At 45.4% G+C, this 13,912-nt stretch overlaps 2 protein-coding genes across 2 annotated transcripts in view; one reads left to right on the plus strand and one right to left on the minus strand.

The window, feature by feature from the left end:
- The window catches only part of LOC115124451 (rho GTPase-activating protein 20-like), a 32,413-nt gene extending 25,001 nt beyond the window's left edge, over positions 1–7,412 (plus strand). The window contains 9 exon segments of the mRNA XM_065024091.1: positions 79–267; positions 484–665; positions 1,186–1,350; positions 2,340–2,464; positions 3,370–3,559; positions 4,455–4,557; positions 4,712–5,034; positions 5,037–5,693; positions 5,801–7,412. Of these exon segments, the coding sequence (XP_064880163.1) occupies positions 79–267; positions 484–665; positions 1,186–1,350; positions 2,340–2,464; positions 3,370–3,559; positions 4,455–4,557; positions 4,712–5,034; positions 5,037–5,693; positions 5,801–6,631 (2,765 nt within the window). The 3' untranslated portion in view covers positions 6,632–7,412.
- Positions 7,413–9,404: 1,992 nt separating this feature from the next.
- LOC115124449 (adrenodoxin-like) lies at positions 9,405–13,552 on the minus strand. The gene is made up of 4 exons (XM_029653880.2): positions 13,011–13,552; positions 12,263–12,387; positions 11,994–12,123; positions 9,405–11,436 (listed from the first exon to the last, which is right to left on the minus strand). The coding sequence occupies exons 1-4, from the start codon at positions 13,187–13,189 to the stop codon at positions 11,328–11,330; spliced, it is 543 nt and encodes a 180-aa protein (XP_029509740.2). The 5' UTR covers positions 13,190–13,552; the 3' UTR covers positions 9,405–11,327.
- Between the last annotated feature and the right edge of the window lie 360 nt (positions 13,553–13,912).

A 13,912-nucleotide genomic window follows, 5' to 3' on the forward strand; every position in this document is an offset into this window, starting at 1 on the left:
TCTTGCCTGGAACTAGCCTGGAACTAAATCCTACTGGAACCCCTGACCTCTGACCTTTACGCCCTAACCCTCTCCCAGGTCATGAGTTCCCTTTCAGTATCCAGATGAGTCATATGCGGGAGCCCCTGGCCCATCAGGGCCGCAGGGACACAGTTCCACCTCCAGACAGACAGAGGGCGATGCACCGCGACCAGGTACAGGTGGACAAACAGTGCCAGTTCATCCTAAAGACCCGATGCAGCTCAACAACAACAACGTCTGTGATTGGTGAGGACTGAGGAGGTGCTTAATGTACTAATACTAGTCTATAAAAGGTTTATTAATGGTCTGTTACTGATGGTCCAGGATTGGCTCGTTTTTGCTGTCACGCTTTCTCTTGTTACTCTATTGATTCCCTTTCTCTCCTCTCTCCTGTGTCGCACTGCAAATGATTGGATCTCTCTGTTGTGACCACGTCCTGTCTGACCTGACATCTCTCTCCAGTAGACCCAGCTCAGAAGCCCTTCAAGCGAAGGCGTTCTCTCATCAACTGGGCTTTCTGGAAAGGCTCCAATCCTAACCTCCACAGTTCCTCTACAAACCTCTCCTCCCCTGCCCCCGGCTACCTGTTTGGCCAATCGCTGAGCACCATCTGTTGGGACAACTCCCTGCCCAAGCCCGTCATGGTGAGTGAGGCGATGATGTCACAGTGACTTCAGAATGACATCATCACAGTGATTTGAGGAAGTCGGTTGAAAATGTATCAATCATCTGCAACCTCTGTCACTCTCTCTGTCTCTCTCTCTGTCACTCTCTCTGTCTCTCTCTATGTCTCTCTCTCTGTCACTCTCTGTCTCTCTCTGTCACTCTCTCTGTCTCTCTCTGTCTGTCTCTCTCTGTCTGTCTCTCTCTCTGTCTCTCTCTCTGTCTCTCTCTCTGTCTCTCTCTCTGTCTGTCTCTCTCTCTGTCACTCTCTCTGTCTCTCTCTCTGTCACTCTCTCTGTCTCTCTCTGTCTCTCTGTCTGTCTGTCTCTCTCTCTGTCTCTCTCTGTCTCTCTCTCTGTCTCTCTCTCTGTCACTCTCTCTGTCTCTCTCTCTGTCTCTCTCTCTGTCTCTCTCTCTGTCACTCTGTCTGTCTCTCTCTCTGTCACTCTCTCTGTCTCTCTCTCTGTCTCTCTCTCTGTCTCTCTCTGTCTCTGTCTCTAGGACATGCTGGTGTTTCTGTACAACGAGGGTCCATTCACGCGGGGGATATTCCGACGGTCAGCGGGGGCGAGGGCGTGTCGTGAACTCAGGGACAGACTGGACTCTGGGGCTCAGGATGTCCCGCTGTCACGGGAGCACGTCTTCATCATCGCTGCTGTGTTTAAGGTCCACTCTCTAAAACACGCTAGACAACTCGTGAAGTCTGTGGCAGAATTACATCAATTATACCAATGTTGTGATGTGTTAGGTAGGCCTTATGGCAGGCGGAGGGTTCAAGTGAAGTGGAACCAAATGTACTTTCATCACCTGAGGAAAAACAGGTTTAACCTTTGTGCTTAGTAAATCTGGTCACCTTGTAGGACCGTGGCAGATGAAGCTGTAAAGAAACATGCGGCTGTCAGATTGATGCTGTAGTATTGAGGTTGGGGAGGAAAAACGCTCAAATAACCGCCTTAAACTATATAACTGATCAATGCACCATCAAACCAGGTCATTTAATGCTTTAAAATGGCTGCAGAAGTGCAATTTCTTACCGATCTCTAGAGCTTCCAACCTGTGAAATGACATCAACACATACAGGGGCTCCATAGCTACAGCGGCTCCATTTAGCTAACGAACTAGCTACGTCAGTCATGGCGAGCATGACCAGAATGACACGTCGATGGACCACCAAAGGCACACTCCATTTTCTGTTTGAAAATTGAGAAAGAGGCGGAGTTGGACTGTTTTTCGTGCCCAAAGTCGACCTTTGAGCCTTGTGAATGACTAATGTCAGGGAAGGACATTGTCCTTGCTTGCCAAGTATTACATTACACCTGTGCCCTTGTGGTGTGTTGTCGTCAATCCAATTATCGACTCATATCTCTATGGGTGACACATACGAGCCCGTAGCAATGCAGCACAGGCTGTGCCAAAAACTATAGCTAAATAGAGATAAGGTTGTCCAATTTAATCTGTAGCTCATAATCTGGTCGAGATCCACTGAGTGAGTCTGAAGACGTTAACAGTTACATCTAAAAGTCTATGACGACAAATGAAGGTGTCCCCCTAAAACTTCACCTCAAAATGAACTTCAATGACATTTTACTGTTGTATATTTTTTCCACTATAAATTGTGTCAGTCTAGTGACTCTGGTCTCTGTCTCGACATTCAGGACTTCCTGCGGAACATTCCGGGCAGTCTGCTGTGTTCCGACCTCTATGAACAGTGGATGGATGTGATGGAGGAAGCAGAATCGGAGGAGGCAGAGGAGGAGGAGCAGGCACAGGATATAACAAGGTAGACAGACACTTTCCATCCTCACCTGTATCAGCAGTAGCCTACTCGCCCAGTAATAGGCTGAGTAATGAACCAGGTGATTTAGTTATGAAAGGGAAACTCCTCTCTAGGGTTTTAAGAGTGCCAGGATCCACTGCTTCCCTCAGCTCAGTGTTCTAATCATGGAGAGTTTTATCTCAATGGTTCACAGAGCTTTTCAGCTAGCTCCTCTAAACAGGCAGAGCACAGGGTTAGGGACAGCGTCAGCACGACTGTAGAACACTTTAAAGTAGGAAAATATTGGGCAAACTGAATATTCCTCCTGGGCATTCAACTATTTGTTATCGATTTGTTCCACCCAGTCACAAGGGAGCCGCGTGAGTGAGTGAGTGAGTGAGTGAGTGAGTGAGTGAGTGAGTGAGAGTGAGAGAAAGAGAGAGTGTGTGAACTGTTATGTTATCATTCATTTCTGTGCTGGAAAGCAGAGTCCATGTTCAGATGGAGGTAGAGGTAGCCCTTTAAGACAGATCTAGGATCAGATTACCACGTTACTTGAATCCTAATCATAACCATCAGGCTAATGAGAAACATCTGACCACGTATCAGTCATTAGGGGCAGCTTGTACCTACACAAATCTAATCAAGTTGTATTATTTGTATTATGTTGTGTTTTAAATGTGTGTGACTGTCCTTGTCTATCAGTGTTTTGTTACGAGTCATGTGTTGTGTTTTTTGTAGTCCCAGGAAGAGTTGCTGCTGCTTCTACAAAAGCTAATAAGGATCCAAATAAACAAATAAATAAACAAACCAGCGTCTGGAGTTTTTCCTTTCAGGGAAAACTCCAAACCCTGTTCATACTGTAAATAATACACATTTTGATAACCAATAATAACCTTTGACCCATCTGTGACCCTACTTCACTGCAGGCTGATTGGTCTACTGCCCAAAGAGAACGCCCTGTTGCTACGCCACGTGGTCGCCGTGCTACACGGTATCCAGGAAAACGCCCATGACAACCAGATGAACGCCTTCAACCTGTCTGTGTGCATTGCTCCCAGCATGCTCTGGGCTCCTGGCCCCAGCAGCCCCGAGGCGGAGGGGGAGGGCGCCAAGAAGGTGAGGGGACGACTGGAGGGGTAATCCACATAAGCACTTTCCCTTGACCCCTAACCTTTATCTAGGCTAGGCTCCACTTAAGCCTTTATCCTGTAACCTAGTGAATGGTCACTCAAACACTGGAAAACCACAGTAGAGTAACAGTTAACATGTAGCTGGGAACTCAACAGTAATGAGAAGGTAGCTGGAAACATAATGGGCTCGCTAGGAAAGATGCAACACATTTCCTTCAGCCTGCAGGGTCAGCACTGTTCTCACACTCGTCTTGCGATGCACACACACACACACACACACACACACACACACACACACACACACTCTACCCCTTCCCTCACAATGGGTGTTGTTTTTTCTCTAATAGTGTAGCAGTTAATTCTAATTCTATGGCTAACAGATTTGTCTGACGGCTCTGCTAACATAGCAAAAATGTATTTATGCAACAAAGTCTTAGGTTACGTTCACGTGTTCCATAGCCAGTTCAATAGCCCCTAGAAGCTTATCTCGCGTGCTGAGACTGAAAATACAGACAGAGCGACATCAATGTAACCATCAGAGCCATTTTGGTGCTGCATTTGTGTCAGTTCATCACCATATCAACGGAATGTCCAACCCACTCGGAATAGATTGTTCTTTCTCTGAGAAGGTTATCTGGTAAATTCCCATCACTCACGTCACTCCTGCGTTCCTGTTTCATGCAGTTAGAAAGCTGTGAAGCCCTTTGTCCTAAGAATAGACCCACTTCTCTATCTTGGAGACTGATTTCTCATGAGAAAAACACGATGTGTCTTAAATGCTAGTTGTTTGTTTAACTCAAGGCCTAATAAAAAGATACATAGAGCTCAGTATCTGTAGTAGTTCCTCCAGGTTAAAGACCTGTCCCCTGTCCTGTCCCCAGGTGTGTGACCTGGTGAGGTATATGATAGAACACTGCCAGGAGGTCCTCGGAGAGGATGTCACCTCTGTGTTTGGAGGTCTACCCCGGAAACGTGCTGAATCGGGTATCTCACACACACACACACACACACACACACACACACACACACTAACATCTCTGCTTATGCAAAGATTCCCCTGCTCAAAAGCACACACATCTAATTTTCTCCTCTTCCTGTCTGTCCACCTCTATCTCTCTCTTTCTCATTCTCTCCACAGACGTGTCTTCCTTCCACCTGACCGACTCATCTTATGACAGCCTGGAGAACATGCTGAATGATGACAGCAGTGAGTCTCCATGCCTCCACACCTCACGGCGGCGCTGGAGAGCCAAGCCCCTGCAGGGCAGCCTGGACTCGGTCCTCACCCTGAGTGACTGCGACCAGGAGCAGCCCGACCTGGACACAGACCCCGACACCACAGACCCCCAATCTGGCAACCACCACCGTGATACGATCACACAACCTGGATCTGGCAACCTCCTCCAACCCTCAACCCCAGCCCGAGGCAGGACCAGGAAACTCAGCCCAGCTGTGCCCCCTCCTCCTGTCCCAGCCCCCCAGCTCCTCGGAGGGGGGGGAGGAGGTGCTCAGAGCCGGCCATAGGGTACTCTGTGGCCAGCTTCATGGCGCAACTGGCAGGGAACACAGACAGGCTGGGTAGCATCGATGACCTGGCTAGAGGTGGGGAGATGTTTCACAATTTACAGAAGGATGGACAGACACAGACACACGGACCCACACACACAGGGGAGTGGAATGGCAGTAAGGGTGTGTGTGAGGGTTCGGGGTCACAAGGTGCACAGACGCCACGCCGGAACGCGAGCTACTCCAGTCTCTCTTCGCCACCCACCTCCCCCACCCCCACACGCTCCTCAGTGGACTCCCTGGACTGCCTCCTCTCCCACTCCAGCATCCAGTCTGCTCCATTCTGGCAACCCAGGGTGGAACCCAACGCCGCAAGATTGACTCCCTCCCCTGGTCCTCCTGTCCCTCTAACCCCCATACCTTCCCCTACTTCAACCCATAGTCTACCCATCCCCACCCCGGCTCCAGGCCAGGGGCTCAGTCCCAATATCTCCCCGCTGAAGGAGATCCCTTCCTGGGGTACGCTGAAGGGCTGCAGGGGGCTCCATCCCAACACCTGGTTGAAGAGAGGCCGCAGACTGTCGCTGTCGCAGCAGGAGGATGAGGGGGGTGTGGTGAGTTCCATTACATGTGGTTGTTGTTTATTAGTACTGTTCATTCATGGAATGTCTCTCTCTTTCACACACAGACTCATCATTTCTCTCTCTTTCTCTCTCTGTAGGTGGGTCCCACTAACAAGACTCTCCCCACTAGCAAGTCATGTCAGGATAAAGGAGGGCTGCAACAGTCGTCTGAGGACCCCCCCAAGTCCAGCCTGGCCAGCTGCCCCCCAAAGGCAGGAGGGTTACAGAATCGCGGCAGGGTGACCAAGGACAGAAAATCCAGTCAAGGCTCGGTGAGCCCACCATCGCGCCAGAGGTCCCAGGAGCATTTCCACTCCTGCCGCTCTCCCTGCTCCCAGCCCACAGACAGACCCCTCACTGTCAAAGAGCTGAGAGAGATACACAGCCAGGCCTGCGCAGCGAGCAACATGGGATATGACGTCACAAACCAGGGCAGCCGTACCCCTCCCCAACATGTGTTCTTTGGGCAGGGTGGACCCAGCTTGTCCCTAGCCAGGCAGAAGTCCCACTCCCTAGCCCCAGGCATGGAGGGTCTCTCCGGGGGCAGGTGTTCCCAGCGCCGGAGCTCCGAGCCTGGGGCAGCACATCTAGACGACGCCCTGGTTCTGGATAAGGCCTCACACCCGGAGAGGCTTCACAGAGAGGCCAAACTGGGTCAGAGGTCAAAGTCAGTGGACGGGTCCCAAGACCTGGGGTTGAAGGTGTCCTGCACGGACCAAAGCGGGGCTCCGAAGTTTTGCCTGTCTCCCTCTGCCACCAAGGCTGTGAGGGACTATTTCTCGTCTCACACGCACAGCAATCCCAATAGTGGTCAGCAGGTGGCGCTAGCCCTGATTCAGGGGCAGAGGGAGCGGCTCAGGAGGTGTAGTGATCCCATGCTGGAGCCGGACTTTGACCAACTGCTCTTTGCTGAAGAGTCCTACGTGTGAGACCATCACTGGTTGTGAACAGTCACACTAAATGCTTCTACATTCAGCTGTGAATGTACAGGTAGAGTCATTTAGGACCATAACAGAACCAAAACATAGCGCTTATGAGAATCACAGATTTAACAACCATCTGCTTATTGTGGACAAACATTCCTATACTTACAATGCACTTTGCTTTTCAGAATCGATTGGTAATAAGACTCTTCTATATTATTATAGATTCTAAAAGAGCTCACTGAAGTGAATGTATCATGTACGTATTAGGAGTAGCGAGGGAAGAGTAGTTTCAGATTATGTAATGTGTCGTTTTAGATCGCAGAAGTGAACAAATGTACTTTAGGGATCAGGCTATTTGATTGGATTTACATGTGAGATTATTCACAGGGACCCTTGCAGTGAACTGCCTATGATCAGTATAAGATTACTAAAACGTTTACTTGTAAACAAAAATTCCTTACTAAACCGTGTCATATTTCAAATGTATGCAAGGCTGTGATTTTGCATTGACAGTATTTTGTAAATAACAAAGACGATCTTGACTGCCAATGAAGCAATGTTGATAATGACAAAGCAAAGTGCTTTAAGCTTACAGCTGTGGTGTTTCCGCAAAAGATTTCTCACTCTATTTCAATCTGTACTGTATATGTGGCAGGGTGTCTGAGAGATGTTGTTCTCTATTCACTCTGTATCGCTGAAGCGTTACTGAGTCTGCGATAGAAATGTAAAGGTCATTTTCCCGATTGAGCTGACATACCCTATGCAGCGTTTACCGTGAATGCTGTCTCCGCAAAAGCAGGAGCGTTGCCTTTAAATTCCATCACGCTGTAAAGTTGAACTTCCACGATGCGGATGGAATAGAGCCCTATGTTTGTATCGCTGTATTTGTGTCTGAGAAGTATACATTAATTATATCATCTGTATGGTAAATTTACAGTATATGCAGTATGATTGTTTGCTTATTTTCTACATTTGAAGGTATTATGAAGGTATATTTGTGCATTTTCACAAAGCTTTCTACACCATAAATTGTGTGTTGTTCTCTTTGTATTTGTGCCCATAGGATGCTTTATGTTTAAAGTGTACACGCTGTGCTGTATTGAGATTGTACACGCTGTGCTGTATTGAGATTGTACACGCTCTGCTGTATTGAGATTGTACACGCTGTGCTGTATTGAGATTGTACACGCTGTGCTGTATTGAGATTGTACACGCTGTATTGAGATTCTGCTGTATTGAGATTGTACACGCTGTGCTGTATTGAGATTGTACACGCTGTGCTGTATTGAGATTGTACACGCTGTGCTGTATTGAGATTGTACACGCTGTGCTGTATTGAGATTGTACACGCTGTGCTGTATTGAGATTGTACACGCTCTGCTGTATTGAGATTGTACACGCTCTGCTGTATTGAGATTGTACACGCTGTGCTGTATTGAGATTGTACACGCTGTGCTGTATTGAGATTGTACACGCTGGCAGATGCCACCGCTGCTTAATTAAACTGGCTACTACACTCGTTTGATGTGTAATGAATAAGATAATCAGATCATAAAATAAAACAAACCACCTTGGCTAGTAAGACTAATGGTGCCGTTGCTTCGTTTTCTTTGCAATGTTCTCTCAGTCCAGTAGCACCTGGGAAACCTGTCTTTTGAAGTTTGTATTAAACTCAACTACACCCAAATCCCACTGAACTCAAGTTCAGCCAATCACCCACTGTCAGCTCAATCAGCAGGGCTGGTGCACCCTGGGGACTCCAGAATGCCAGTTTTATGCCAAGCTGTTCTGAATGACTGATGTAAGAACTTATCTAATTAATTCTGCCATGTTGCCAACCAATTAGCCTAGCGCAGTAACTTCCAACATAGATCCAGCTAATAATATCTACAAAATGTAGATCAGGGTGACTGTCAGTGACTGACATAAGAGTGCACAACCACATTTCTAAATTGCACGTTGTGTATTCTACTATTATAACTCTCAACAGTACATTAAGCCCCTGACTTGAGTCCCCACCCAAAATGAAATAATATATATTTGTTGTCTACAAAAGGGGGGCCACAGGCTGCCAGTTTCCCAACCCGATGTAGATTGTATGTGTTTCCTGTTTGGAAAGAGATTAGCAGGCATTCGAAATCAACAGATTCTGGTTCTATTGTTTGAAAACTGACTCTTCCCAAAGTAACTATACTGAACAAAAATATAAATGCAACATGGAAAGTGTTGGTCCCATGTTTCATGAGCTGAAATAAAAGATCCCAGACATTTTCAAATATGTACAAAAATATTATTTCTCAAAAATGTGTTTACATCTGTTAGTGAGCATTTCACCTTTGCCAAGATAATCCATCCACCTGACAGGTGTGGCATATCAAGAAGCTGATTAAACAGCATGATCATTACACAGGTGCACCTTGTGTTGGGGACAATAAAAGGCCACTCTAAAAAGTGGTTTTGTCTCAAGTTTGAGGGAGCGTGCAATTGGCATGCTGACTGCAGGAAGGTCCACCAGAGCTGTTGCAAGAGAATAGAATGTTCACTTCTCTCCCATAAGCTGCCTCCGTCGTTTTAGAGAATTTGGCAGAAGATCCAACCGGCCTCACAACTGTAGACCATGTGTATGGCGTCATGTGGGCGAGTGGTTTGCTGATGTCAACGTTGTGAACTGAGTGCCCCATGGTGGCATTGGGGTTATGGTATGGGCAGGCATAAGCTACAGACAAACACAATTGCATTTTAATCGACAGCAATTTGAATGCACAGAAATACATAATGAGATGCCGAGACCCATTTATTTTAATGTATCTGTGACCAACAGAAGCATATCGGTATTCCCAGTCATGTGAAATCCATAGATTAGGGCCTAATTTATTTAAATTGACAGATTTCCTCATAACTCTAACATATTTGAAATTGTCACATGTTGCGTTTCTATTTTTTCAGTATACATTAAGAGTGAAGCATATGAAGGACTGAAGTAATACCCCTTCCTGCTGTGTGTCATTTTCTCATTAAAGAACATGTTGGAGGATCCATTTTCTATGGTTGAGCAATACATCATGTTAGTATAATGGTATATTCCCTTGAGGGTGGTTTCTCTTCAGAGCCAACAACGGGACATGAGACAGACAGAGAGAAACAGACTAATTAGAAAGTCTATTGTAATACAACATTTCTGACTAGACACAGATGAGTGATATTTACAATCACGTGGAATATGAAATTAATATTTAATTACACGAGTGGTAGGACAACACTAAAGACAGTAAGGCTACACAACTTGATTAAACAAAGGCTAGGGTGGCCATAAAAATGACAAGATAAGGCATCCTAACCAGTCTCGCCTCTGGCCAGATTAATGGGTGTCATTCTGAAGTCTGGATGGGTGACTTTACAATCCTGTTTCAGATGGTATTTACTCAGAAACTACATGGTGACAAGCTGCACTTCTTGGTACTTATTTTAAAGAATTCAATACAATTGGTAACGTGTATTGGTCATTGATAATAGCCCAACAAACAAAAAACTATTTGAATGTGTTATTTCCAAGTACTCACCAGGGAGGTAGTGGACTATGAAAGTGATCATAACCCCTTACATTCACTGGAGAACATCTACACAGAACAAAAATGTAAATGCAACATGTAAAATATTGGTCCCATGTTTCATAAACTGAAAGAAAAGATCCCAGAAATGTTCCATATGCACAAAAAGCATATTTCTCTCAAATTGTGTGCATACATTTGTTTACATCCATGTTGGTGAGCATTTCTCCTTTGCCAAGATAATCTATCCACCTGACAGGTGTGGCATATCAAGAAGCTGATTAAACAGCATGATCATTACACAGGTGCACCTTGTGCTGGGGGACAATAAAAGGTCACTCTAAAATGTGCAGTTTCATCACACAACACAATGTCACAGATGTCTCAAGTTTGAAGGAGCTTGCAATTGGCAGGCTGACTGGAGGAAGGTCTGTTGCCAGATAATAGAATGTTCATCTCTCTAACATAAGCTGCCTCCAACGTTATTTTAGAGAATTTGGCAGAATGTCCAACCGGCCTCACAACCGCATGTGTATGGCGTCGTGTGGTCGAGCGGTTTGCTGATGTCAATGTTGTGAACAGAGTTCCCCATGGTGGCAGTGGGGTTATGGTATGGGCAGGCATAAGCTACAGACAACCAAAACAATTGCATTTTATCGATGGCAATTTGAATGCACAGAAACATCGTGATGAGATCCTGAGGCCCATTTCTATTAAAATATCTATAACTAACAGAGGCATATCTGTATTCCCAGTCATGTGAAATCCATAGATTAGGGCCTCATTTATTTCAATTGACAGATTTCCTCATTAACTGTAACTCAGTAAAATCTTTGAGATTGTTTCATTAATATTTCTGTTCAGTATATACTACTTCACAACTGTTAAGGACTGGGGGGAGCTGATTGGAGACTTCCATCTAAACTTTATTCTATTCTCCAGAACCTGCAGAATTATTTGCCAACTTTCCCATTGTTCCCTGTATAAAGTGAATGTAAAACTGTGATGATGGGACTCACAGTGTCTTCCATATCAACATTTATACCAGCATACCACTTAGAATTAGGCATTATTTGGTCATGCTAGTGTTGAAATAAAGCATTGATTTGGGCAAATTTCAGTACATCTATTACTCTGGCCTGGGGTGGCCATTATGAGGACCCGTCTCCACTCTGTCGGATGTCTGCCACACTCTCAGGCACCCTCGCTGTCATCCCTTCCAGGGACCTGGTCAGGCAGATCTGGCAACCCAGGCGGGACCTGGCAGAGCGAGAGAGAGGAAAAATTAAAAGAAGATTATGACAAACATACTTAAAAACGTCATAAAGCCATGACCTAACCAAAATGGATCCACTAGAAAAAAATGGATAATTGAAGTTGGAGAGTGAGGAGGTAATCTTATTCAAGATCTGTGTTTAGGGGGTAACGTTTGGGACAACAGAAGTGAAGTGGGCCAGTGTCACAAGGGGTTCAGTCAACACTCAGCTAATATGATTAGTGAGGTCATGGCTGTGACCCTTCTAATCTTGCTCTGCCTAAACCAGCAACAGCAACACAGAACTCAAATCCCCTTCCGATTGGTTGGAAAGCAGGCTAGCAACAGTACAAGGCAAACATGTGCCACTGTGTGTTTATCCCTCTGTTCTTGTTCCTCACAATGATTACCTCCTAATCACAATATAAAGCAGCGCTGAACAGCATAACACTCTGGTTACACTGGTGGCAGTGTGTGTGTGTGTGTGTGTGTGTGTGGTGTGTCATTTCACTTGTGCGTCCAATCAATGGGCCTCCAATTCGTGTGTGTGCGTGTGTCTCACGTGTCTGTGAGTCCGTAGGCCAGGTCCAGCATATCCATCTCCTCGTCAGTAATGGGGCCCAGCTTATTATACACGTCTTCCTCAAAGATCAGGTGACAGGTAGAACAGGCCAGTGTCCCCTCACATGCACCTGACAGACAGACAGACAGAGAAACACACAGAGAGACAGACAGAGAGATCAAAACATCCCATAGAGTGAGAGAGCAGGCGAAACCTACAATAAACAACCATATTAATTAACTTAACCACGTTAACGTAACCCAACTCACCGAACCCATCAAAATCGAGGTCCTGGTCAATAATGACATCTAGGAGAGAGTCTCCAGGAGAGCCTTTGACAGAGATCTTCTCTCCATCTCGATTGATGAAGTGGACCGTCACCTTATTGTCAGCTCTGCACAGGAACAGACACAATGGTGCAGAAACAGACAGTAGCTGTGGTCATGCTGGGGATTGGGAATACATTGGATTAATATAACACTTTACAGATGCTCAAGGACTTTGTATTGTATGTGGGAAATGGGGAACTCCCATAGACTAGGTAACACCCTCTCAGGACTTCAGGTGCAATGTATAGGCTGTTTTTGAAGGTGTATTGGTTTTGGGTTTCTGCACACAAATCCAATGGCTTTAGCATTGACATCTATACCAGGATGTGTTGAACAATATTTATACAGTCGTTCCATACTCTACAGTGAGTAAATAGTCCCACAAGCAATCCAGCAATGTCCTAGTCCAACAACTGTTTAGAGATCCTGAACAAAGCCCTGGATTGATGGCGCTTATCTGCCAGAATGATCAGTCAGTTGTACCTACCTTTCTGCTGAAGTTGACCTTCAGTTCTTGACTTATTTGATGCGATACTAACAAGTGTGTTAACGTTAGCATTCTTCCTAACATGAACTAGTTAAGTTTGCCAATATGACTAGCTAGCAAGTAGCCTAACTAAGCGTGGATACCTTTATAGCTAGTAAGTGAAGTACGTTTGGGGACATGATAGATGACACGATTCCTTACCTAAGAGAGTGTGTGTTGGTGCTAAAATCCCTTACACGAATACAGGCCATTCTATGACCGGCCAATGATAAGTTCCACGACGTTGTGTTTGTTGCTGAAATGAGTGTTTCTGCTCGTCGTAGAGAATTTTCTCGGAACGAAACATGAAATAGTCTTCTTGCCGATGTCATCAGAGCCATTGCTTGGAGATGACGTTCAAAATCTAGTTTAAACGACGGGGAAGAGAGTTCGATTTCGCCTTGTATGAGACCGCTATACAGTACTGACAAAACAAGCTAACTTCATGCTAAATTCAGCTAAAATGGCTATATCTAGCCCTTTGCGTAACCAGCAGACACCCCTGCTCGGTCGGTGTCACGTTTATTGCATAACATCTTAGCTACTGCCATATGGAGGCCATACTGCTACACGATCACTTTGGAAATAAAACCTGAAATATATCTAATTCGTTTCAATGAAATAAGCTTAGCCTCTGGACTATTTCAAAGGCAAAGCGCAAGGTTTTACTTTTTTATTTAAAGATCTCAAAATAACTTCCTGGAACAAATTCTGACATGCACTCTCACGTGACCTTACGTGACCAATCACAAGAGTTTTCTTCGGGTCTTTTTCGGGGCAGTGAATAGTTTTCATGTATTCAAATGTATTATATCATGTATTCCATAATGTAACCAAATGTTAGCGCATGGTGCATGATGATTTTGAAAACTAGTTTTAAATTGTCTACTGTGGTCTTGAAAAGTACTCTTATCCTCAAAATGAGCTGGAAGGGAAATTATTACTCAAAACTCATTATGGGAAGAATGATTAACTACCACAAGTCTCCTTTCCATTCATTCACAAGATTCTATATGGTGTAGCATACCAGATGTGTGTTATCATTTTAGTGGCTTACACAGGGC

This window comes from Oncorhynchus nerka, linkage group LG2 (genome assembly GCF_034236695.1).
Source record: "Oncorhynchus nerka isolate Pitt River linkage group LG2, Oner_Uvic_2.0, whole genome shotgun sequence".
NCBI lineage: Eukaryota > Metazoa > Chordata > Actinopteri > Salmoniformes > Salmonidae > Oncorhynchus > Oncorhynchus nerka.

What these genes read in the sequence shown, in the direction of transcription:
- LOC115124449 (XM_029653880.2), bottom strand. Translation starts at nt 13,189, where the DNA reads ATGGCTCTGATGACATCGGCAAGAAGACTATTTCATGTTTCGTTCCGA. An exon ending in ACCAACACACACTCTCTTAG is followed by an intron (nt 12,388 to 13,010) that starts GTAAGGAATCGT and finishes GTTCCTGTGCAG; the next exon opens with AGCTGACAATAAGGTGACGG. An exon ending in CCTCGATTTTGATGGGTTCG is followed by an intron (nt 12,124 to 12,262) that starts GTGAGTTGGGTT and finishes TCTGTCTGTCAG; the next exon opens with GTGCATGTGAGGGGACACTG.